This window comes from Sus scrofa, chromosome 4 (assembly GCF_000003025.6).
Source record: "Sus scrofa isolate TJ Tabasco breed Duroc chromosome 4, Sscrofa11.1, whole genome shotgun sequence".
Classification (NCBI taxonomy): domain Eukaryota; kingdom Metazoa; phylum Chordata; class Mammalia; order Artiodactyla; family Suidae; genus Sus; species Sus scrofa.
The window spans coordinates 79,709,004-79,736,365 of record NC_010446.5 but is presented as its reverse complement, the minus strand read 5'-3'; the positions used below and the strand labels follow the sequence as shown (position 1 = coordinate 79,736,365).

The window sequence follows — 27,362 nt, the reverse complement described above, 5'->3', positions numbered from 1 at the left end:
TCTGAGAATCAATGTGTCACAGGTACAGCCATGAAAAAAAAAAAAAAAAGGAGAATAAGACCCTTGCAAATTCCAAGGAAACTGTAATGCTACACAGAGAAAAATGGAAGAGAGGTGCGGCTCTAAAAATAGATCTTTCTGTCAGTGCAGTCTCCACAAAGGCAGTCTCTAAAAAACAGCTAAGGAGATCTGAAGTTTGTTTCCCTCTTCGAGCCGCACAGTTCGAGTGAACTGACACTGAAGTAAGAATTCCCTCTCCATCCCCAGTCCCTTGCTACTTTGATTTTGTCACCTTTGACCACAGCACCAATGAGAATTAACGAAAGTGATGGGAACAGACTTGGGAAAGGGCAGAGGCGTTCAGGGCCCTCAGCGCTGAGCTGTGCCTGGACGGAGGAAGCCGCTGGACACTCGGGCTGGAGGGCCGCCAGCCTCTCACTTCCTCCTCTAGCTGTGCTTTCCACAGCACCTCATTTTCCATCATCATCTCTCCCGATTTTTTTTTTTTTTGCAGCCCTGACTTAAGCTACCTTCGAAGGTCAAAAAGGGAAAAGAAACAGCAAAGATAGAAACTCTGGACTAGAAACACTAGAATAAATCCATCTGAAGAAGCCACAAGTTAAACATAGTTAAATGTATTTGCTCCAATCAGATGTCACTGCAGACACTGCAGGGAGTTAAACCATAGGTATGTCTACCTCGTCCTCCTAATTAAAAACGTTCAGTAACTCCCACCGCCCATAAGTAGCATCTGACTGGGGCGACTCTGAGAGCCAAAAGAGGACTCACTGCTAACAATTCCACACACCACGGGGACAACAGCAGGTGTTTGGTGGCTCTCTGTGCGACCTCTGCCACTCTGCCCGACACACGTCATCTCATCTTAAACAGAGACGACACAGATTCAAATGCGAACCTATTTGCAAAAACATGACATTTAAGAATGTCTGTTTGGGAGTTCCCTAGGTGGCTCAGTGGTTAACAAACCCAACTAGCATCTTTGAGGATGCAGGTTCGATCCTTGGCCTTGCTCAGTGGGTTAAGGATCCAGTGATGCCATGAGCTGTGGGGTAGGTTGCAGACAAGGCTCAGATCCTGTGTTGCTATGGCTGTGGTGTAGGCCAGCAGCTGTAGCTCCGATTCGACCCCTAGCCTGAGAACTTCCATGTGCCGCGGGTGCTGCCCTAAAAAGACAAAAAAAAAAAAAAAAAGAATGTCTGTTTGGACAAATCTGCTATGTGTTCAACTGGGGACAAAATTATAGGTTTGAAATAATAGGTAAAAACCAATTAAGATGACATTCAGGAGTTCCCTGGTGGCCTAGTGGTTAAAGATTCAGTGCTGTCACTGCTGCTGACCAGGAACTTCTGCATGCCACAGAGACGACCAAAAAAATAAAAATGACATTAAACAAATGAAATGTAAAGCCATTTGCATAAATTCAGAAAAGTATTATAAGTGTGGAAAGACAGTAAAGATTTGACTGACTACACTGCTTCTTTTTTCTTTTCTTTTCTTTTTTTTTTTTAATGGCCACGCCCAAGGCACATGGAAGTTCCGGGGCCAGGGGTTGAATCTGAGCCACAGCTGCGACCTACGTTACAGCTACAACAACACCAGATCCTTTAACCCACTGTGCCAAACCAGGGACCAAACCCACACCTCCCCGGTGACCCAAACTGCTAGAGTCAGCTTCTTATTCCACTGCGCCACAGAGGGAACTCCCTGACTACACAGCTCCTACCCTCAGTGAACCAGTGATGATGCCGACAGTTCTGCCTCCAGCACCTCAGGATGCTCTATGCAAACGGTGAGCTACTACTTCCCAGGGTCTTAGTCACTGAATGCAAATACAAGAGAAAATGGGAGAACCTCAAAAAATTCCTTTCACACCTGAGTTAACTGTTATACTGTAGACACGAAAAAGAATAATAAAGAATACTGCAACTCTGACCAAAGTCCAAGAATACTCTGATTCACCCCTTCCACCCTGAACACACACACCACACTGTTAATCAGATGAAGCATGTCAAATTCACAACATGCCCCCCAAAAAACCAAAAAAGCGAATATCGTCTTACAAATATTAAAAACTATCACTTAATTAAATGAATACTGTACCCCGCTCATTAAAATGCCACCTCTCCAGTTCTCTACGACAAGAGCAAAAGATGATAACAATCAGAGCCAGTGCTACCTTCTGATACCTTGACAGGTAGCTTTCCTTAAAGGTCTGAGTGTGGATCAAATACAAGCAGTCAGTGGGAACAACAGGAAAAGCACAACCATTACTCACCAGTATCGTTTCTAGGAGCGCCACAGTGTCCTGACTCTCGAACTTCTTATTGTTGGTGAACCAGTGAATCAGCTGCATGACTAGCGGCTCAAAGAGCTGCCTTGTCACCTGAGGAAGCAGCACCATCAGTTTCTTTTCTTCATGTAAATTTCACATCAAAAAGAGTTCTACTTACAAGAGACAAATTAAAATAAAATCCAGTAAAGCCACGATGGTTTACTGGATTCCTTCTCTAGTTCACTTCTGTGGAAGATGCCATCTGCCTGCTGTCCTTCCTGAGAGCACTAAGACTTTCTGTTCCTCTAACGAGAGGGTGACAGGGTACCAGTGCCAGTTTTCACCAGATTCATCTAGATTCACGTGACCTGAACATGCATAGCACGGGATGCAGGTCATTATCCAGCCCCACCTCCCACCCCCGTGGTGACAGGCCGGGAGCCAGCTCCATGCCCCACACACAGGACGTCCAGGGGAGAGGTACCCCATCCTACAGTTTACGGAAGTTCCCAGACTAGGGGTCGAATCGGAGCTGTAACCACTGGCCTACGCCAGAGCCACAGCAACGCCAGATCTGAGCCGTGTCTGCAACCTATACCACAGTTCACGGCAATGCTGGATCCCTGACCCCCTGAGCAAGGCCAGGGATCAAAACCACATCCAAAGGACACTATGTTCTGTTCTTAACTCACTGAGCCACAATGGGAACCACAACAAGTTCTCTTGCACTTTGCTAAATCTCCCCCAAAAAATATCTTTCTAAACTCTGAAGCAATTTTTACATAATCAAAGTACAAGGGTCTTACATCTCAGCTTGGAAGTTTAACCTGGTCTTAAAGCATCACTTTTATTTCCTAAAAGATTCATTTTGTATTCTCTCTTTTCCAGCTGCACCTGCAGCATGAAGTAATTCCTGCCAGGGATCACACCTGAGCCACAGCAGTAACAATGTTGGATCCTTAACCACTAAACCTTCAGGGAAATCCTTATTTTGTAATCTTAGCAAGTAAATTATATATATTTGTACACACATACCCCTTACAGAAATTGCAGTAAAAGTATAAAATCATCCATCTACAATCCTATTTCCAAAAGGTAATCACTGTTACTATTCAAAATCACTGTTAAATTTCAATAGATTTGAGGGAGTTCCCATTGTGGTGCAGCAGTAACAAATCCAATTAGTATCCATGAGGATGCAAGTTTGCCATGAGCTGTGCTATTTGGTCGCAGATGCATCTTGGATCCCTCATGTGCTGTGGTGTAGGCCAGCAGCAGGAGATCAGATTCGACCTCTACCCTGGGAACTTCCATATGCCATGGGTGCAGCCCTAAAAAAAGCAAAAAAATTTCAACATGTTTGATTTATACACATTTAAATATGTATATACATGAGTATAAAAACAAACATACACTTTGGAGTTCCCATCGTGGCTCAGTGGTTAATGAATCCGACTAGGAACCATGAGGTTGCGGGTTCGATCTCTGGCCTTGCTCAGGGGGTTAAGGATCCAGCATTGCTGTGAGCTGTGGTGTAGGTCACAGACGCGGCTCAGATCCCATGTTGCTGTGGCTCTGGCGTAGGCCGGTGGCTACAGCTCCGATTCGACCCCTAGCGGGAACCTCCATATACCGCGGGAGCGGCCCAAGAAAATGGTAAAAAGACAAAAAAAAAAATAAAAAATAAAAATAAACATACACTTTTGTAACTACTTTCTACAAATACATAAGCTACTTGGACCTTCTGCTGGAGCGGCCCAAGAAATAGCAAAAAAAAAAACAAAAAAAAACCCAAAATGCAGATATTTCTAGCTTATGACTGTTTTATATAGAAAATCCTGAACACCTTTGTGGATAACAGCTGCTGGTCATGTAGCTCAATATCAAAAAAACAATCTGATAAAAAAAAATGGGCAGAAGATCTAAATAGCCATTTCTCCAAAGAAGCCACACAGATGGCCAAAAGCACATGAGAAGATGCTCAGCGTCACCATTAGAGAAACGCAAATCAAACCTGCAATGAGGTACCACCTCACACTGGTCAGAATGGCCATCTCTAAAAAGTTGACAAATAAAAAATGCTGGAGAGGGTGTGCGAAAAGGGAACCCTCCTACACTGGTGGTGGGAATGTAAACTGATACAACCACTACCAAGACCAATATGGAGGCTCTTTTAAAAAATGAAATATAGAACTACCACATGATCCAGCAATCCCATCCTGGGCACCTATCTGGAGAAAACCATAATTTGAAAAGATACATGCACCTCAATGTTCATGGCAGATCTATTCACAATAGCCAAGACACGGAAGCCCCACCAACACAGAAATGGATAAAGAACATGTGGGGGGTGGTGTGAATGTGTGTGTGTGTGTGTGTGTGTGTGTGTGTGCATAACTCAATGGGATGTTAATCATAAAAATGAAAGAAATAATCATTTGCAGCAACATGGATGGATCCAGAGATTATCATGCTAAGTGAAGTAAACCAGACAGAAAAAGACAAGTATCTTATGATATCACTTACACGTGGAATCTAAAACACGAAAAAAATTAACTTACTTACAGAACAGAAACAGACCGACAGACACAGAAAACAAACTTATGGTTACCAAAGGGGAACGGCTGTGGGGAGGGATGGATGGGGGTTGGGGGCTGGCCTGTGCACACTACTGTCTATGGAATGAATGATCAAGGGGACCTACTGAGCAGCACAGGGAACTCTACCCAATACTCTGTGACAACTTATATGGGAAAACACTACGAAAAAGAATGGGTATGTGTGTACATGCAACTGAATTACTTGTACAACAGAAAGTAACACAACACTGTAAATCAACTATACTTCAATACAACTTTAAAAATGAAAAAACAATGAAATTAATTCCAGGATTTTTGTTGGAATGACACCAAACTTGATGAATGTTTTAGAAAGAACTGGCATTTTCTTCGATTTTTTTTTTTTGCTTTTTAGGGCCCCTCCAGTGGCATATGGAGGTTCCCAGGATAGGGGTTGAATCAGAGCTGTAGCCACCGGCCTACACCATAGCCAGAGCAGCGCAGGGCCCGAGCCACATCTGCAACCTACACCACAGCTCACAGCAACAACGGATCCTGAGCCCACTGAGTGAAGCCAGGGATCGAACCTACATCCTCACAGATCCTAGTCAGGTTCACTAACCACTGAGCCGCGAAGGGAATGCCTCAATATTGATTCTTTAGGGACACAGCATATTAATTTTATATTTATAAAAATCTGTTTGCCTGGCACACTGAAGTTTGTTCCTAGATGTTTTATTATTATATTTTTATGCTGTTATGAATGGCATAATGTAGACATATTTTCCAAGTGGTCAATACTGACATATGAGAATTCAACTTTGTAATACGTCAGCTTTCTCCTTCCTTCATTAATCCTTAGATTTAACAGCTGATACTCTGAGCTTTCATAATTTTTTTAAAAATTATATTAAAATAATCATTTTTTCTTTCCCCTCCCTCCGGGACCTCAGGGCCTAGAGTGGCCCAGGGACAAATCAGTGCAAGCGACCGATGGAACACACGAGGCCTCCCGAGCAAGCACCCACACAAGGCCCTGCTCCAGACAGAGGAGAGGCCACATCACCTCTCCCCACGGCACCGCCAGGGCTTCACGGCTGGGTGTGATCTGAATGCGACATTCAGACAAACATCCCTCATCATTTTAAAGGCAAAACTAAACCATTCCTGTTTCACTAAAATACCCTGAAGGCTTATCAGTCCTACGAAATCTATTTCTGTGGTAAATCTCCAGTTTTAACCCCAAATTCTATTTAGTCACAGTGCATCTTCATACATAGCTGGCTTGTATTCATTCATACATATACTGAAGGATTTTCCATCTATATTTATAAATGAGTTTTTTGCCTAGTTTTCTTTTTTATGTGTGCACCCTGGTATCAGTGTTCTGCTAGCCTCAAAAACAAAGTGACAATTCAAATTTTTTCTGCGTAGCGGTAGCAATGGAGAATTCACTCCACAAAGCCATGAGGAAGAGGCGACCTGCAGACGTCTCCAGTCCCCTCCCTGACTGCCTGCTCAAGTTCCTCCTTTCTTCCCGACTCCTTTGAAAGACACGAGCCCTGGGAGTTCCCGTCATGGCTCAGCAGAAACTAATCCAACTAGGAACCACAAGATTGCTGGTTCAATCCCTGGCCTCGCTCAGTGGGTTAAGGATCTGGCATTGCAGTGAGCTTTGATGTATGCCGGTGGCTACAGCTCCAATTAGACCCCTAGCCTGGGAACCTCCGTATGCTGCAGGTGCAGCCCTCAAAAGACAAAAGACAAAAAAAAAAAAAAAAAAAAAAAGACACAAGCCCCGATGTGAAGGGGCTGACAGCAAACAGCCAGACACTAGACTCTCGGGAAACTTACCTGGAACAGCAGTTCTCTCCCAGACTTTGTGCCACGAATTCAAAAAGCGCAGGGAGCTTTTAAAAGTCCCGAGCCCCAGGTCCTAACCCTGAAGAACTAAACCAGAGGTGGAAGGATGGCAGATCCCCAGTGGTTCCAAAGACTTGTTAAAGTTTCGAAACTGTTTCAAGTTCCTCATCACCCACTCACCTGATCCACATCACACGCCAAACGCAGCAGCACTGGAAGGGTGCGCCTGTACAGCTGGTACATCGGGGGCGGGCCCTGGCCCCCGTCAGGCATCTGGTTGGCCTTTCCGAGCATGAACACAACCATGCTATGCAGAAGTTCACAGGCTGCAACCTATAACAGGCCAGGGTCCAACAAGGTGACGTTCTCAGTTCACAAGAGAAGAGCATTTCAAAGGCTCCCCAAAGGCAGCAGCCCTGCAGCAGGTAAGCGTCACACCCAAACAGAAGCTGATTGCACGGAGCACCCCCTGCATAAGAGCAGTGCTTCCTTCCGTCCACTTCTGATGCACCCATATCCAAGAGTCAAGAAATGAACTGAAAATGTTTAGACATTGGGACTAATACATCCATAAGAAATGTATTTCAGTGCTGCCATACCCAGAACTGTGCTTCATCTCTCAGCACATTTTCAACTATCAATTTGAGTAAATACGCTTTTAAAGCGCCAACTTTGGAAATGAACAAAATCATATAAAAACTTGAGATTATCTGTTTCTAGTCTCTTTGGTTGAGGAGATAACCAAGCAGACTAAAAATCACCTTAAATGCCTCTGTACTATGTTCGCACTATGAAGAGCCCTGGGGGGTAAACATTTGCCAGGTTATTAGCTGTTGAGGTAACTGACAGGTAACTTTTTCTTACCAAGGACGTATACTTCTGCAAACTGGCAGTTTTTTACCCACTGTCAGACAGAAAAGGCACCATTTCCGCGTGCGCACATACACACCCTCAGCGCAGCAGGCACACCCAGTACCTTGGTGCGGCGGTCGCCGGCTGAGAGCGCCAGCTCTGAGACTCGAGGCAGGAATTCGTCCAGATGGACCACAGGCTTCATGTCCGGAAAGGGCACCGCGAAGCTGAGCCTCCGCTGTGGGTCCCACGCCACGCATTTCCGCAGACAATCCCGCGAGGACACCCCTGTCCAGAGATTCAGAGGTTCAGATGTGCTGACCAGGGGTCACCAGGCACCTGCAGATCTGACTTAGCTATTTCTAAACTAGTATCATAGTCAGGAATGTTTAATTTCTAATTGCAGTAAGACTTACTATTCTGTGGGAGAATGGTAATTGAACACAATTTTGATTAAAAATCTGCTGGCCAAAAAAAAGAAAAAATGGAATTCCCATCATGGCACAGCAGAAACGAATCTGACTAGGAACCATGAGGTTGCAGGTTTGATCCCTGGCCTGGCCCAGTGGGTTAAGGATCCGGCATTGCCATGAGCTGTGGTGTAGGTCGCAGACAAGGCTTGGATCCTGTGTTGCTGTGGTTCTGGTGTAGGCCAGTGGCTACTCCAATTCGACCCCTAGCCTGGGAACCTCCATATGCCACGAGTGCGGCCCTGAAAAAAGACCAAAGACAAAAAAAAAAAAAAATCTGCTGGGAGTTCCCACTATTGTGCCATGATGGGCTGTGTCTCTGGAGCGCTGGGTTGCAGGTTCCATCCCCACCAGGCATAGTGGGTTAAGGATCCGCGTCGCCACAGCTGCCACAGAGGTCACAGCTACAGCTTGGATCTGATCCCTGGTCTGGAAATTCCTTCCATATGCCCTAGGGCAACAATAACAAAAAAAAAAAATCTTTTTTTAACACTTACTCTCCTTTATTCTCTTTCAAGAGGCTCTAACTTCCTAAATGCCAAGTCAGCAAATCAAAAACACTAATTCTGATCAAAAACAATCTGAAAATGTCTAAATATTGAGAATATCAGCCTTAAAAGAGATAACTTTGAATTCCCAACACCATGTTTAATGTAGAGTATCGACTCAGATTCTGCTTCAAGTGGAAAAGACGCCAGAGCACTCCTGTGAGGGCACAGAACCCCGCTGACTGCAGGGCCCAGATGAAGCATTTCATCAGGCAAAACGGGATTCTTTGAAATCTTACTTGAAAACACAAAAATCACAAATGGGAGTGAATATCTGGATATACCACCGTCTGTAAGGATCCAAACTGAAGTACAAAAATACAGCTACAGGGTTAGTTCATCTTTTTTTCTCTTTTGGCCATGCCCAGGGCTTGCAGAGTTCCCAGGCCCGGGATCCAGCCAGCACCACAGCAGTGACAACCCTGATCCTTAACTCGCTGAGCCACCAGGAACTTGCAAAGGTTAATTTATCTTAAGGAAAGGTTACCTGTTAGGAGATTTTTGTTGACTTGTCCTCCAAGACGGCCAAGCACGTGCACAACTCGAACCCGTACTTCTTCCAAGGACAGTGCTTCACTTTGCGAATGTGCAGACAACTGAGTGAAAATATTAAAGACAAACGTGAGCCAGAATAAAACTCTTCCCTGTCTCCCTCCACTACTGATGCTCCAAGGGCTCATGATAGGCTACACGGTACTGCATTAACTTCATTGTAAATCCATGAAAAGAAGTCACAGCTCTTCCAATTTTTCAGTTACATGTCCATTTCCTAGGCCAGTGGCTCCAACTTTTGTGAGGACCCCCTTATACTCCTAAAAATATGAAAATCCCTGAACAACTTTTGCTTATGTGGGTTGTATTTCCCAATATTTATCATAATAAAAGTTAAAACTGAAATATTAAATAGTTATCTTATTTAAAAATACTAAATCCATTGCATATTAACCAATGACATACTTTTAGGAAAAGTAACTACGTATTTCAAACAAACAACCTCAGGCAAGGGGTGTGTTTCCGTTTTCATGTCTGTGGCTGGACAAGGAGGGCCAGCAGGCAGCCCTTCTTCCTACTTCTCCAAACTGAGCACATGGTGGCTTCTTAAAGCTTGGTCGGTGTTCGGAGTTCCCGTGGTGGCTCCGCGGAAACGAATCTGACTACCATCCATGAGGACACAGGTTTGGTCCCTGGCCTTGCTCAGTGGGTTAAGGATCTGGCGTTGCCACAAGCTGTGGTGTAGATTGCAGACATGGCTCAGATCTGATGTTGCTGTGGCTGTGGTGTAGGCTGGCAGTTACAGCTCTGATTCCACCACTAGCCTGGGAACCTCCATATATCGCAGGTGCAGTCCTAAAAAGAAGAGAAAAAAAAAAAAAAAAAGATGTTGAAAATAATGAGGTGGGAGGACTTTTCCCCAGAGCTTGAAGTATCAGTTCCAGACATAAAAGGTTTTTCAAATTTCATTTTTTTACATCACACCTAAAATACTTTCCCTGCACTAACTCAGTTTTCTCTATTTACATCATTTTTATTATGTTATATACCACATCTTTAAAAAGTGTTCAAGATATTATCACTGAAAAAAAAAAACTGCCATGAATTAAAGTTGACAAAATGATGCATTTCAGATCAAATCAGTAAATGAATCAATCCCACACATCCATAATATCAGTATTGCAACTGCTTATGCCAAACAAGAAAACAATAGCAAGAAGTTCCCTGGGGCTCAGTGGGTTAAGGATCTGGCATTATCCCTGTTGTGGCCTGGGTTCGATCCCCATCTTAGGAACTGCTGCATGCCACAGGAGCAGCCAAAAAAGAGAAAATAAGATCAAGGAAATAAACCAGTTAACACAGTTTTTCTTTTTTTCTTTTTTGGCTGCACCCATGGCATATGGAAGTTCCTGGATCAGGGACCGAACTTGAGCCAAAGCTGTAACCTACATCATGGCGGCTACAGCACCAGATCCTTCATCCACTGCGCTGGGCTGGAGATCATACCCGCACCTCAGCAGCAAGCCGAGCCACCACAGAGGCAAAGCCAGATCCTTAACCTGTTGTGCCAAGGGAACACCAATACCATTTACATTTTTATTGCTAAATTATGTACTGGAATTATTTCTAAATTCAATTCATATATAACTTGAATTATTTCTAAACTCTAATTTATATATAAGAACAATTAATATTTTAAATGAAGATTTTCACTTTTCACAAGCATTAGAATCTGATCTCTCCGTTGTTTAAAGTAAAGACAAGACAAGGGATTCCTTACTGATGAAATGTTCTTGGTCCTCTTCAGATGCTTTAACACATCTCTATTAAATCCTTTCTGGGCAGCCCGAGAAAGTGCCGACACTTCCCAGTTAGTCCTGGTCTCATCTATCAACAGTCAACAAAAGTCAATTTTAAGCATCCTTTATTGGTGAATACAAGGGAAAACACACTATACTGCACACAGAGACAGAAAAATCCTAATTTAATTTACGATTAAAAATGAAATATCGGAGTTCCCGTCGTGGCGCAGTGGTTAACGAATCCGACTAGGAACCATGAGGTTGCGGGTTCGATCCCTGCCCTTGCTCAGTGGGTTAACGATCCGGCGTTGCCGTGAGCTGTGGTGTAGGTTGCAGACACGGCTCGGATCCTGCGTTGCTGTGCCTCTGGCGTAGGCCGGTGGCTACAGCTCCGATTCAACCCCTAGCCTGGGAACCTCCATATGCCGCGGGAGCGGCCCAAGAAATAGCAACAACAACAACAACGACAACAACAAAAAGACAAAAAGACAAAAAGACAAAAAAAAAAAAAAAAAAAAAAAATGAAATATCTAGTAGTTCCCGTCGTGGTGCAGAGGAAACAAATCCGACTAGGAACCATGACATTGCAAAAGTTCGATCCCCGGCCTTGCTCAGTTGGTTAAGGATACGGCATTGCCATGAGCTGGGATGTAGGTCACAGAGGCAGCTCGGATCCTGCATTGCTGTGGCTCTGGCATAGGCTGGCAGCTGCAGCTCCGATTAGACCCCTATCCTGGGAACCTCCATGTGCCGCAGGTGCAGCCCTGAACAGACAAAAAGACAAAAAAAATGAAATTTCTAGAACACAAACAGTAATAATGATTGTCTTGGTTTGAAGTATCATTGTTGATTGGTTGACTAAAGAAATACGGTTCCTTGGAGAAGTGGCTGGTTCTCATATGGTGCAGGCTATCCTGATGAGACGCACCAGAGAGAAGGGGCTGCTCAGGAAGAGGACAACCCCCACCGTTTACAGACCAGTCACATGAGGGCCAGCTGAGCACCACCATCCGTGAGCAGGAAAGGACACCCACCAAAAAAATAAGAACCACAAGTCCTTCCTAATAGAAAGAAATAGGTGAAAAACAAAGTTGTTCCTCAAGCTAGAATACAAATTAAATAAAAGGGATGATGAGTTGGAAGACTACCATTTCAGAGTTGCCCTATGATCCAGCAATCCCAGTCCTGGGCATCTATCCAGAGGATGTTCTAATTCAAAAAGATATGTGCACCCCGGTGTTCACCGCAGCACTATTCACAATAGCCTAGACATGGAAGCAGCTTAAATGTCCCGTGACAGAGGAATGAATAAAGAAGATGCAGTACATAAATACAATGGAATATTACTCAGCCATAAAAAAGAACGAAATAATGCCATTTCCAGAAACATAGATGGACCTAAAGATTATCATACTAAGTGAAGTCAGTCAGACAAACACAAATACCATAGGATATCACTTAAATGTGGAATCTAAAACATAACACAGGAGTTCCTCTGTGGCTCAGCATGTTAAGGCACTGTCACTGCTGAGGTTCAGGTCAATGATGTTGCATGGGCTCAATCCTGGCCCAGGAATTCCCACAAGCCATGGACGTGGCCAAAAAGGCAGATAGGTAGGTAAATACCACACACACGACCTTATCTACAAAATAGAAGCAGGGTCACAGATGCAGAAAACAGACCTCTGGTGGCCAAAGGATCTGGAGTTGTCACTGCTGTGGCGTGGGTTCGATCCCTGGCTTGGGAACTTCCACATGCTGCAGGTGTGGCCAAAAAAAGAGAACAGACCTGAGGTTGCCAAGGGGGATGGGGGCGGGAAGGATTAGGAGTTTGGGATTAGCAGATGCAAACCAGTAACACACAGGATGGATAAACAAGGACCTACATTCAATATCCTACGATAAACCATAATGGAAAAGATGACGAAAAAGAACATATGTATGTGTGACTGAATCGCTTTGCTGTACAGCAGAAATTAACACAACATTGTAAATCGACACTTTTTTTTTTTTTTTTTTTTGCTATTTCTTGGGCCGCTCCCGCGGCATATGGAGGTTCCTGGGCTAGAGGTTGAATCGGAGCTGTAGCCACCGGCCTACGCCAGAGCCAGAGCAACGCGGGATCTGAGCCGCGTCTGCAACCTACACCACAGCTCACGGCAATGCCGGATCCTTAACCCACTGAGCAAGGGCAGGGACTGAATCCGCAACCTCATGGTTCCTAGTCGGATTCGTTAACCACGGCGCCACGACGGGAACTCCTCAACAGTATTTTAATTTAAAAAATGTTAAATAAAGAAAACCACCATTTCACCACTTTGATAGTAATAACTGATTCAGAAGAATCACCAGCCTGGTGAGAGCTCCCTGAAGAATAAGAACATTTACGGCTGCAAAGCAGCTTCTATTAAACTTACTTTTAAAACAATTAATCTTCTACAGGATATGCAAATATAGGACAGAACTTTTCTTTCCCGAACCACCTATTTGTAAGTTAGCAACCTGATGAGAGTTCCGCCACCCTAAAGAGCGTGTGACTTGCAAGGTCCCTGTCCCCGTGAAAGCCAGGCGCTGCCCAGGTCAGGGTGCTGAGCTGCAGACACGCCACTTCGCCCTCAGCTGTCTCAGCGCAGAAGCGCAGGTCACACTCAGCAGTCTTTTCTCTTCGGTCTCTCCTGGAACCTCAAGACCCAGACATTCACAAAACTAGGCGCCAGGACGGCGGTACATGTCCCTCGATCTGGGCTCGTCAAACGTTGCCTCCTGACTGCGTTCAGGCTCCAGGAACCGCCTGGGACACCTCACTAGTCCTGTTAATCCCAGGTCAGATAAGGCCTTTGACACGGGGTCACCTTCTTCTGGTGGAGTCATGGCAGTTTCCAGTGCTGATGCGCTGACTCCACCATGGCTGCACCCACCTCTCCTGGCTCCCAGAAACGAGACCCCGTGACAACAGAACCTCACCTGCTCCACCCCCTGCTTCTCCAACTCTTCTCCCTCAGACGGAGTTTTGGTTTGCTTGTGCCAAGTGAGCGAGACCCCTGGGGAACATTCACTGAGAATCTGGGCTTCTGTTCTGGAAGAGTCCAAGTCTAAGGGTTCAAAGCACACTGCTGGCTGTGACACTGAAGGACCAGAGAAAGGCCTCCGGAGGCCAAGCATGAGCCTGGACTGCCAACACAACAGGGAGGTGGGGACCTCAAGTGCCAGACAACCCACACGGTCCTGAAGACTCATCCCCAGGTAGGAGCCCAGCCAGCAGACACCTGGATTCCAGCTGTGGGAGACTTGAGGCCTGCGACCCACAGGACCGGGACATGACAGGTGGTGATGCTTCCACTGCTCGGCCTGCAGTGACTTACCACAGCAGGAGGAAGGGTACCACGTGACCCCAGGTACTCAGCCACTTGTAACTGCACACTTAACAGGGCCTCCCTGAGCCTATGGTTCTGGCTCTGGCTGGAATGACCCATCTTGATGCTCAGATTATCCCATTTCCTGGAACATTCCCCATCATTCTCTGGACACTTCCTTGATTTCTGAATATATCAGGAAATACAAAATTCCAGGTTCTTCCTGTCCTTCCCTGTCCAAGGCTGGAACCAGGCATTTCTGCAAAGCCATGTTCTGGGGATGGGTTTGCTCATTGCTGTCAAGGTAGCACTAGCCCAGGGCAGGCCTTTCCATGGACAGAGGGGGAGCGTGGGTGTGCGTTACCCACACACGCACACCTTCCTCCCTGTTCCTACGTCCATCCCACCATGTGTGTATGCTTATATCAACCATGTGGGTGGAAGAGTCACGGTGAGAGCAGAGAAGGCGGCAGCCCTGAGCCCCCACCCCCTTGGGCGATTCCTCGGGGCCCCTTAGTTCTCCTTGGCCAACAGCACCTTGATCTAGCAGTCCGACCCCCACATGCTGCCCTCCCCACCCTGCCTGCACCCCCACCCCAGGAGCTGGGGCCCTACCCTGCTCGGCAGCACCAGCACCTGAGGAGAGGGAGGAGGACCTCTGGGACCTACTCACCATCCTAGGGGCCCCACGGGGCTCCTGCTAAGCCAACGCCAAAGAGCATGGCCACTGTGGCAGCACCAATGCCAGCCCCAAGCTCCCCACCAGGGGACGCAAGACGAGCCCAGTGGAGCAGGACCTTCTCCCAAATCCCATCCATCACCCTCTACCGTCGTGACAATCTGAGAACTGGCCCAGACAGATGCCCATCGAGAAGCACAACAACTGAACACAGGACACAGACAGGCCTGAATTTGGCCCCAGAAAACTCGGCTAAAAGGACAGCCTCGGAGGAAGTTACAAGCAGCTGAAAGCCTACACTGGGCTGCAGGGGAGGGGGAGGAGTCCACGACCCGGCTTGCTTCTGACGACGACGATGCCTCAGGTGCAGAAAGGCAATGCACATGCAGGATTAAGGCAGAAATACCCATGGTGCCCGCAACTGCCTGACACAAGGGTCAGGAAACGGCGTCCTGTGTGCACACCCACTACCACAAGGTACAGAGAAAGGACACGCAGCAACAGGGCGGGGGGATACAATGGAGCTGCTAGGTCTGGGTGAAGAGCAAAGGGGCTCTCTGACTGTTAAAGCAACAGTTCTGGGAGTTTAATTCCTATGCAATATCACTAAAACAGGGGTGGCCTTTGAGACCAGGGAGTGAGTTTATTACTTTACCTCCCTCTGCTTTGCCCTACCTAATTATCCATATGTTTACCAAGATATAAAACAATCCTCTGCTTAGAAGAATCACAGAAATGTCCCACATTAACTTAAACGAAATACAAATCTTTCAATGAGGTAACTGGCAGAACTAAATGCAAAAAAGCAAATTAAAGTACCACATTCATTTTCTTTAACCAAATCCACGTATTTTTAGTGAACTACTCAAAGAGCAGCTCTCCTTATAGTAAGTGAATTTCAGAAGTCAGATAGGGTTCAAACATCAACTACTTTGTATTTTTTGTTTCTAAACAATACTTGTTATTACTATCCCAAAATTGTGACTTTCTTCATGAACTCTGAATATGTATTGAGGTGTCATAAAAACTAGGCACAGTAAACAAAACTTGTCACACAATTTTCAATTACTGTTTTCAAACCAACAGTATTTAAGTTGAACATAAAATAATGACTTGCTGGAGTTCCCATTGTATCTCAGCGGTAATGAACCCAACTAGTATCCATGAGGACGCAGGCTCGATCCCTGGCCTCGCTCAGTGAGTTAATGATCCGGCATTGCTGTGGGCTGTGGTGTAGGTCACAGACACAGCTCAGATCGGCATTGCTGTGTCTGTGGCACAGGCCGGCAGCTGTAGCTCCAATCTGAGCCTTAGCCTAGGAACTTCCATATGCCACAGGTATAGCCCTAAAAAGACAAAAAGGAAAAGAAAATGATTTACGTAGATAAAATTTTACAAATTAACACGACTTTTGACTTTGGTGACAGTTCATTTAAATTCTTACTAATACTTCAGGGTCTTTTCCAGTATGAACCTTTCTTTGTGCTGCATCTGTGATCACAACGTCCAGTCCATCTGGTCATGACATCCAGTCCACCTGGTTCATGCAAATCTGTTCCCCTCAATTCTACATACTACTTTTCTTGACCAGGAGAATTTATTCACTGAATTTTTTCCCAAACCTATTTCTTGTCTGACAATTCCTAACTAATATTAGTGCTTCATCAGTTATATCTGAAGAACACCAATCAAAGTCAGTTGGGATTAGGTCAAAATATAAAATTACTAGTGGGTTTCCTTATTGTTTTAATTTCTGATTGATTTATTAAACAAAAGTCTCTTTGCGGAGTTTCCGTTGTGGCTCAGTGGTTAACAAATCCGACTAGGAACCACGAGGTTGTGCGGGTTCGATCCCTGGCCTCGCTCAGTGGATTGAGGATCCAGCATTGCCATGAGCTGTGGTGTAGGTCGCAGACGCAGCTCAGATCCTGAGTTGCTGTGGCTCTGGCGTAGGTCAGCAGCTACAGCTCCAATTCAACCCCTAGCCTGGGGACCTCCATATGTCCCGGGAGCGGCTCAAGAAATGGCACAAAGACAAAAAAAAAAAAATGTCTCTTTGCAAGGTAGTATTATTAGGATCTATAAGGAGTTCAAGACACTTAAGGCAGAGTTTCTGCCCTTGGAGACTTTGTAAATCTTGGTAGGATATAAGTGAGTAAAATAAAAAATTGGTTTAATACTTCAGCTATATTTTCTATGTCCCAATTATACTGAAATGAATTGGGGAGATTACAAAGATACCAAACATATTTTGAATATATTGGGCTCAAATTTCAGAAGTAGCAAAAATATAAATACGCAGTCTTATTATAGTTATTTGCTGTCATTTTATTTAAGATACATGTCAAAATTCTCCTAAACCTTACCTGATAAGGCTGAAGTTTTCAGATATCCATCAAGGGTGGGGAGAATGTCCTTATAATAGGGCTGCATCACCTCTCTGCAGATGCAAACGGACCACTCCTCCAGGGCATTCAGGCCTACTTCTGCCAGTGGGGTGTGGCTCAGGCCCAGCTTGAACGCCATCTGCATGGCAGTACAAACAAGGTCACCAAGGATGGAAGGGGCTTCCCCAGACAGGCAGGAGAGGAAGGTGCCCTGAGTGGCCTCTGGGGAAGGCCTGGCAGTGGTGTCTCCTCCTCACACCCCTGAGAGCCCTGAGAGGCCCGGCCGACTGTCTCCACGCTGCTCTGTGGCAGCAGAACTTGAACCAGGGCATCTAATGGGTGAGTGCCCACTGTAACTGCCACACTTTGCAGGAAACAGGACGACGCACCTGCAGTGCTGGGACGTAGGCTCTGACATCAAGTTCAATGATGGCATGTGGCAGGGACAGGACAAAGGTCAAACAGGAGGCCAGAAGTTCATCCTTGTACTGCTTCATTTTAACCGACACCTTAGCAAGAAAGGCGACAAGAAGGTCAGTGCTATGCACCTGAACAGAGCCTTCGACTACAAGTTCAACTCAAGACACCCTACTCTCAAATATGAGAAATGACCATGTGGTCTTTGTTTGACCCAGACACATTCATTTAAAAATGAAGGCCTGGGAGTTCCCGCTGTGGCGCAGTGGTTAACAAATCCGACTAGGAACCATGAGGTTGCGCGTTCGATCCCTGCCCTTGCTCAGTGGGTTAACGATCCGGCGTTGCTGTGAGCTGTGGTGTAGGTCGCAGACGCGGCTCAGATCCAGCATTGCTGTGGCCCTGGTGTAGGCCAGCGGCTTCAGCTCCAATTAGACCCCTAGCCTGGGAACTTCCATATGCCGCAGGAGCGGCCCAAGAAATGGCAAAAAGACAAAAAATAAATAAATAAATAAAAATAAAAATAAAATAAAAATGAAGGCCTGATCTCCAGGAAAAGTTCATTTGTTTAATACTTAATCCCCACCATATGGAAAAGCTAAAGAATCTATTAACTCTGAGCTGTCAGCAAATTATTTTGCAAAAACTCAGGGGACTGAGGAAGCCCCACGATTTCCTCTGTTAGTGTTTTTCAACTCCTTAATTCTCACGTGTATTAAACAACCAATGTTTATGTAATCAGATCATTTACATAACTTTCGACATACAGTCTTTTTTTTTTTTTTGCTTTTTAGGGCTGCACCTGTGGCATATGGAAGTTCCCAGGCTACGGGCTGAACCATAGCTGCAGCTGCCAGCCTACACTACAGCCACAGCCACACAAGCCCCTAAGCCCACTGAGTGAGGCCAGGGATCAAACCCACATCCTCATGTGTATTAGCCGGGTTCATTACCGCTGAGCCACAACAGGAAGTCCCTACATTCATCCTTAAATAACTGACGATAACACTGGATAAATCATTTAAAAATTACCTCTTTACCAAATTTTGCAAACAAAGCAAAGCAGGAATACTTTCCTGGGTCCTCAGGAGACTGTTTCTGACTCTGTGGACCAACTCCCTGTGGAATAAACCACTAAATTAGTTCAGTGAACGATAACCAATTAAACCTGTGTCCTAACAGCCGTTCCCCCATCCTTCCCCGGGCAACCCATTATCCCCTTGCTCAGGCCTCACACAGAGGGGAAGGGAACTCGGCCCTGAAAACACTGCAGGCAGAGGCCAGTGAGAAACTGAGCGTGAGGTGGGAGGTAGACAGCTGGTCAAAAGCTAGAGGCCTGAGTCCATTCCCCATGGTGTACGCCCAGAGCAGACACGGGCTCATGACCACAGCCCTCGGACACTAACCCGGTTAGCCTCACGAGCCAGCACATCCCCAGGGTGGCCCAGGCACAGGCTGCTGGGCTGCGGCCCAGAGTTTGATTAGCATGAGACCCTCCAAGTGGTGCTGGTGACACCGGCCCAGCACCAACCAGGCCCTCAGAGCCTCTGCAGAGCTCACATAGTCAGCCAGGTGCAGGGAGGGCAACTAGTTAACTTTTTAAAAAGAGTGCCATCAGCTCACACTACCACTTTTCTTAAAAAATACATATTGGGAGTTCCCGTCCTGGCACAGTGGTTAATGGATCCGACTAGGAACCATGAGGTTACGGGTTTGATCCCTGGTCTCACTCAATGGGTTAAGCATCCAGTGTTGCTGTGAGCTGTAGTATAGGTCACAGACAAGGCTCAGATCTGGCGTTGCTGTGGCTGTGGTGTAGGCTGGCGGCAACAACTCCGATTCGACCCCTGGCCTGGGAACCTCCATATGCCGTGGGTGCAGCCCTAGAAAAGACAAAAAAAGACCAAAAATAAATACATACATACATATATTATCATAAAACCAATATCCCTTAAAACTGCAATACACTATAATGCTGTATTTTATAATACACTTATACACACTCACGCAACCTATAAACAAAGGAATATTCGATGTCCTCCAAAAAACGCTTACCTCAAAATATTTTATCTTCTTGGCATTTCTCACGGCAACAGAAAGCAATTTGTAGAAACCACTAATTAGCGGTGACCGTGTAGACTGCAGAATTATCTCATATGCAAAGGGGTGCAGCCATGGCTCAAAAAACTCTATGTGTGTCTCAGGAAGAATGTCTCTATAAAAACAAACTCAAAACTTAATGTAGAAGTTCTCATCATAAACTGTTTTTATTTGGCTTTGAAATTATAAGGAACATAATGAAAATTATAATCTGTGATTCCATTACATAGCATTTTCAGGTATATATACATTCCTTATTTTCCCTACCTGAGGACTTTTTAAAATATATTAAAAAAAAAAAAAAGCCTCAGCTGGTACATTTAGATAGAGTTTAAAGCTTCGCAGAAGTGGTTTTATATTTTAAGCCCTACAATTTCACTTCTTACATCTCCAAAAGTGATCTTCCTATATTATAGCCAATAACTGATAATTCCACTCTTAAACATGTAAGATTTTCTTTATTTTTATTTCTTTATTTATTTATTTTGCCATTTCTTTGGTCCACTCCAGCGGCATATGGAGGTTCCCAGGCTAGGGGTCGAATCGGAGCTGTAGCCACCAGCCTACGCCAGAGCCACAGCAACGCGGGATCCGAGCCGCGTCTGCGACCCACACCACAGCTCACGGCAACGCCGGATCCTTAACCCACTGAGCGAGGCCAGGGATCGAACCCACAACCCCATGGTTCCTAGTCAGATTCGTTAACCACTGAGCCACGACAGGAAATCCTAAGATTTTTTAAATACCTGCAAAATTCCACCAGGTTGATGAAAGCTGAAAAATCTTTAGGTTTAGCAGGATGTAAATTAGCGGCTGGATCTGAAGTTGGGATCACCCAAACACCAGTAGCTTCATTTTCACCCTGAAAAATAAGTTGTACCAAGAAGACACTGCACCATTCAATCATTCAACAAACAACTGAGCAAAGGACTCTATGACCTGAGGCTATGAAGAAGGAATACAGAGGTGAGAAGGCACAGACCTGCCCAAGAAGCTCAGCTGGATAGAAAAGCTGGGACCCTCAGAAAACACTAGAAACAGGGCAACCACAAGCCAAAACCAAATATTGCATTTGCAAAAAATAAAAAAAAAACAAAACAAAACAATCAAACAGATAATAACAGGAGACCATCCAACCAAAAAAAAAAAAAAAAAAAAAAAGAAAGGAAGACTGGAGAACCATAGAATCAACTGGAACACGAGGTTCAAAATGGCAATAAATAATCATCTATCACTTATCACCCCAAATGTCAATGGACTGAATGCCCCAATCAAAAGACACAGAGTGGCTGAGTGGATAAAAAGGCAAAAACCTTCAATATGCTGCCTACAAGAAACTCACCTTAGGACAAAAGATACATATAGATTGAAAGTGAAAGGGTGGGGAAAAATATTTCACGCCAATAGACATGACAGAAAAGCAGGACTCGCAACGCTCATAACAGACAAAATAGACTTTAAAACAAAAGACATAAAGAAAGACAAAGAAGAACACTACTTAATGATTAAAGGATCCATCCAAGGAGAGGATGTTACTATCGTCAACATATATGCCCCAAATATAGGAGCACCCAGATACATACCACAAATATTAACAGACATAAAGGGAGATATTGATGAGAATACAATCATAGTAGGAGACCTTAATACCCCCCTCACATCAATGGACAGATCCTCTAGACAGAAAACCAATAAAGCAACAGAGACCCTAAAGGAAATAATAGAAAAGTTAGACTTAATTGATATCTTCAGGACACTACATCCAAAAAAAGCAGAATACACATTCTTCTCAAATGCTCATGGAACATTCTCAAGAATCGACTACATATTGGGACACAAAGCTAACCTCAATAAATTTAGGAGCATAGAAATTATCTCAAGTATCTTTTCTGACCACAATGCCATGAAATTAGAAACCAACCACGGGAAAAGGAAAGAGAAAAAACCTACCACATGGAGACTAAACAACATGCTACTAAAAAACCAATGGGTCAATGAGGAAATCAAGAAGGAAATTAAAAAATACCTTGAAACAAATGATAATGAAGACACAACCTCTCAAAATCTATGGGATGCTGCGAAAGCAGTGCTCAGAGGGAAATTTATAGCAATACAGGCCTTTCTCAAAAAAGAAGAAAGATCCCAAATTGACAACTTAACCCTCCACCTAAACGAATTAGAAAAAGAAGAACAAAAAAGGCCTAAAGTCAGCAGAAGGAAGGAAATTATAAAGATCAAAGAAGAAATCAATAAAATAGACTCAAAAAACAATAGAGAAAATTAATAAAACCAAGAGCTGGTTCATTGAAAAAGTAAACAAAATTGACAAACCCCTGGCCAGACATCACTAAAAAGAGGAGAGAAAGAACCCAAATAACCAAAATTAGAAATGAAAAAGGAGAAATCACAACGGATTCTGCAGAAATACAAAAAAACATAAGAGAATACTATGAACAACTATATGGCAACAAGTTTGACAATCTGGAAGAAATGGACAATTTTCTAGAATCTTACAGCCTGCCAAAACTGAATCAAGTAGAAACAGACCAACTGAACAGACCGATCACTAGAAATGAAATTGAAGAGGTCATAAAATCACTCCCTACAAATAAAAGTCCAGGACCAGATGGCTTCACAGGTGAATTTTATCAAACATATAAAGAGGAATTGGTGCCCATCCTCCTTAAACTCTTTCAAAAGGTTGAAGAAGAAGGAATACTCCCAAAGACATTCTATGAGGCCACCATCACCCTCATTCCAAAACCAGACAGAGATACCACCAAAAAAGAAAACTATCGCCCAATATCATTGATGAATATAGATGCAAAAATTCTCAACAAAATCTTAGCCAACCAAATCCAACAACATATCAAAAAAATCATACACCATGACCAGGTTGGGTTCATCCCAGGTTCACAAGGATGGTTCAACATACGCAAATCAATCAACATCATACACCACATTAACAAAAAAAAAGTCAAAAATCATATGATCATCTCAATAGACACAGAAAAAGCATTTGACAAAGTCCAACATCCATTCATGATCAAGACCCTCGCCAAAGTGGGTATAGAGGGAACATTCCTGAATATAATCAAAGCCATTTATGATAAACCCACAGCAAATATAATCCTCAATGAGGAAAAACAAAGCCTTCTCACTCAAATCTGGAACAAGACAGGGATGCCCACTCTCACCACTGCTCTTCAACATAGTTTTGGAAGTCCTAGCCACAGCAATTAGACAAACAAAAGAAATAAAAGGCATCCATATAGGAAGAGAAGAGATAAAACTGTCACTGTATGCAGACGACATGATACTATACATAGAAAACCCTAAGGACTCAACCCCAAAACTACTTGAACTGATTAATAAATTCAGCAAAGTAGCAGGCTATAAGATTAACATTCAGAAGTCAGTGGCATTTCTGTATACCAGCAATGAAATATTAGAAAAGGAATACAAAAATACAATACCTTTTAAAATTGTACCTCACAAAATCAAATACCTCGGAATACACCTGACAAAGGAGGTAAAGGACCTATATGACGAGAACTATAAAACTTTAATCAAAGAAATCAAAGGAGATGTAAAGAAATGGAAAGATATTCCATGTTCCTGGATTGGGAAAATCAATACTGTAAAAATGGCCATACTACCCAAAGCAATCTACAGATTCAATGCAATCCCTATCAAATGACCCATGACATTTTTCACAGAACTAGAACAAACAATCCAAACATTTATATGGAACCACAAAAGACCCAGAATCGCCAAAGCAATCCTGAGAAACAAAAACCAAGCAGGAGGCATAACTCTCCCAGACTTCAAGAAATACTACAAAGCCACAGTCATCACAACAGTGTGGTACTGGTATCAAAACAGACAGACAGACCAATGGAACAGAATAGAGAGCCCGGAAATAAACCCTGACACCTATGGTCAATTCATCTTTGACAAGGGAGGCAAGAACATCAAATGGGAAAAAGAAAGTCTATTCAGCAAGCATTGCTGGGAAACCTGGAGAGCTGCATGCAAAGCAATGAAACTAGAACACACCCTCACACCATGCACAAAAATAAACTCAAAATGGCTGAAAGACTTAAATATACGACAGGACACCATCAAACTTCTAGAAGAAAAAGTAGGCAAAACACTCTCTGACATCAACATCATGAATATTTTCTCAGGTCAGTCTCCCAAAGCAATAGAAATTACAGCAAAAATAAACCCATGGGACCTCATCAAACTGAAAAGCTTTTGCACAGCAAAGGAAACCAAAAAGAAAACAAAAAGACAACTTACAGAATGGGAGAAAACAGTTTCAAATGATGCAATGGACAAGGGCTTAATCTCTAGAATATATAAGCAACTTATATAACCCAACAGCAAAAAAGCCAATCAATCAATGGAAAAATGGGCAAAAGACCTGAATAGACATTTCTCCAAAGAAGATATACAGATGGCCAGCAAATACAGGAGAAAATGCTCAACATCGTTGATTATAAGAGAAATGCAAATCAAAACTACCATGAGACATCACCTCACACCAGTCAGAATGGCCATCATAAATAAATCCACAAATAACAAGTGCTGGAGGGGCTGTGGAGAAAAGGGAACCCTCCTGCACTGTTGGTGGGAATGTCAACTGGTACAGCCGCTATGGAGAACAGTTTGGAGATACCTTAGAAATCTATACATAGAACTTCCATATGACCCCGCAATCCCACTCTTGGGCATCTACCCAGACAAAACTCTACTTAAAAGAGACACGTGCACCCGCATGTTCATTGCAGCACTATTCACAATAGCCAGGACATGGAAACAACCCAAATGTCCATCCACAGAGGATTGGATTTGGAAGATGTGGTATATATACACAATGGAATACTACTCAGCCATAAAAAAGAATGACATAATGCCATTTGCAGCAACATGGATGGAACTAGAGAATCTCATACTGAGTGAAATGAGCCAGAAAGACAAAGACAAATACCATATGATATCACTTATAACTGGAATCTAATATCCAGCACAAATGAACATCTCCTCAGAAAAGAAAATCATGGACTTGGAGAAGAGACTTGTGGCTGCCTGATGGGAGGGGGAGGGAGTGGGAGGGATCAGGAGCTTGGACTTATCTTCCCCTGGAAGATGCCAGGGGAGCAGAGACAGAGACTAGTACGTGTGCTCCAAACGCGGATGGGTAGCTGAGAGGCCTGGTGAGTCCCCAGGGCACAGGGTTAATGAAATGCTTTAGACATGCATAGCAGAAAGCGTAAAGAGCGACAGACCACACTTGGCGTCCCTGCCAATAAGTGTAAGAGCAGAAGGTTACCAGTGCAGCAAGGGCCTTACTCTGCCCCCACATGGCTTTGGGCTCGGCCGCACATGCACAGACCTTGACATGCAAAATCAACTCCAAGGACCACAGGGCTCAAGAGTCAACTGCATTTTGCCACGAGTCTCGTTATCTGAGTGTTCTGGTACTAAAAATCCTCAGAGGACAGCAGCCCTGAGCCGCAGTTTCACTCCAGGTCATACACCTGTGACCCCGGCCAGGAAAACAGTGCAGAAAAAGGGGAGGGGGCATTCTTCCTGGTCTGCCTCTGCCTACTATCTACTGTCTCAAGAGCATAGCGTCTCCCCTGCTAGGAAACAGAGGGATCCCAGGTCTCCCAATCTTACTGCAAAAACCTCTACCCTAAACAAGATCTGGCTCTTTAATATTGCTTAAGAATGAGTAACAATCCTTGCAATAATTTTTTCCAAAAAAAAAACTGCTCTGTTATTCAACATATAAATTGCTTTTTAAACCATCTACTACAGAATATTTTCTATACATTATGCAACTCAAATAGAAAAGGATCAATGACACATAGTAATACTGAAGAAACCAATTTCCTGCAACACTCTACAGAGAGATGGTATAAAAATAGTTCAGAATTATTACGACAAAATCTAACCTCTTTCTCTGCAACATTCTGCCTTTCTAGTGTAAGATCCAATTTCTCCACAATCTTCAAAACTGACTTTACAAATTCATCGTACAGCATACGACTCAGACTTCGAGGGGAGGAATTCACAAAGAGAAATGCTTCATCTGCTAAAAGAGAATCCTTAAAATAAAAAAAAATAAAGTTCAAAATCTGCAAAAAAGTGCATTAAATTAGCATTATGACATACAGATATACATGCAAATTTAGGTACAATGGAAACTGCTGTGCAAACTATAGATTTACTTCAAAGGTTTCAAGCTGGAAAATGTACTTCCTAAACTATTAGGGCAATATCATTTTAGTCAGATACGACTGGCCAGTAACATAACAAACACTTACACATACACAGCAGAGGAGGAGAAGATTTAGGGCAATCCTTGCCAAAGTGTTTACTTCACGAACTTTGTGTGTGTGCACTATACACACCTGTCATGTATGTATTCACGCAAATACACATGCACACACATATACACATATTAATACACACATGTACATGCATACAGACAAATATCCTCAGAATGGATTTTAAAGCACTATTATCTATTACTTCTTCAAAAATGCCTTTCCTAAAATATTCTATGGAACTTACCTCAAAATACACCTAACATCACACAGAAGACAGAACTATTTGGAATTCCCATTGGGAACAACGGGTTAAGGATGTGGTATTGCCACAGCTCTGGCATGGGTTTGAGCCCAGGCCCAGGAACTTCCATATGCCATGGGCGTGACCAAAATAAAGAAAGAATTCTTTTAGGTAAAATTACTAACATTACTACACAATTTTACCTCAATAACAAAAACTACTAAGATTTTTTTCAGAGGATGGGAACCATCTTTTGAGAAAAATTGCTTCTCCTAGGCTATTAATGCTTTGTCAAAGACTTTATGTTACATGGTAGCCAGAAACTGGCTTAAAGCAGGCACTAAGAAACATGGGCCAGGGAGTTCCCGTTGTGGCGCAGTGGTTAACAAATCTGACTAGGAACCATGAGGTTTCGGGTTCGGTCCCTGGCCTTGCTCAGTGGGTTAAGGATCCGGCACTGCCGTGAGCTGTGGTGAGGTTTGCAGATGTGGCTCAGATCCTGCGTTGCTGTGGCTCTGGCTTAGGCCTGCAGCTACAGCTCCGATTAGACCACTAGCCTGGGAACCTCCATATGCCACAGGAGCGGTCCTAGAAAAGGCAAAAAGACAAAAAAAAAAAAAAAAAATTGGCCAGAAACATGAGGCAGGAGGCATTATGCTAATCATGAAAAACAGCTGTGCACCAACAATCATAAGACCTATTAGGTCAGTTTAACAGATGAGAACACAGCTCTTCCAAGATGATAACACTGTCACATTTTTGTCATCTACCAGGCTGGATCTGCTCAAAGGAACAACATAGCACCAACTATATATCATGAATGCTGCTTCTTAAGCTAAAAGGAGGACCCTTGGAGTTCCCGTTGTGGTTCAGCAGGTTAAGAATCCAACTAGTATCCATGAGGATTCAGCTTTGATCCCTGGCCTCGCTCAGTGAATTAAGGATCCTGAGTTGCCGTGAGCT

General features: G+C 43.9%; 1 protein-coding gene across 4 annotated transcripts in view; it reads right to left on the bottom strand.

The window, feature by feature from the left end:
* The window catches only part of PRKDC (protein kinase, DNA-activated, catalytic polypeptide), a 162,772-nt gene that overhangs the window by 113,781 nt on the left and 21,629 nt on the right, over window positions 1-27,362 (bottom strand). For all 4 annotated transcript variants that reach the window (XM_021089419.1, XM_021089420.1, XM_021089422.1 and 1 more), the window contains 11 exons: window positions 25,781-25,933; window positions 20,561-20,676; window positions 19,770-19,929; window positions 18,747-18,833; window positions 17,687-17,806; window positions 17,277-17,436; window positions 10,857-10,963; window positions 9,072-9,180; window positions 7,691-7,854; window positions 6,895-7,047; window positions 2,297-2,404 (listed from right to left, as the gene is read on the bottom strand). In XM_021089419.1, coding sequence (XP_020945078.1) covers window positions 2,297-2,404; window positions 6,895-7,047; window positions 7,691-7,854; window positions 9,072-9,180; window positions 10,857-10,963; window positions 17,277-17,436; window positions 17,687-17,806; window positions 18,747-18,833; window positions 19,770-19,929; window positions 20,561-20,676; window positions 25,781-25,933 — 1,437 coding nt within the window. The remainder of the gene's footprint in view (window positions 1-2,296; window positions 2,405-6,894; window positions 7,048-7,690; window positions 7,855-9,071; window positions 9,181-10,856; window positions 10,964-17,276; window positions 17,437-17,686; window positions 17,807-18,746; window positions 18,834-19,769; window positions 19,930-20,560; window positions 20,677-25,780; window positions 25,934-27,362) is intronic.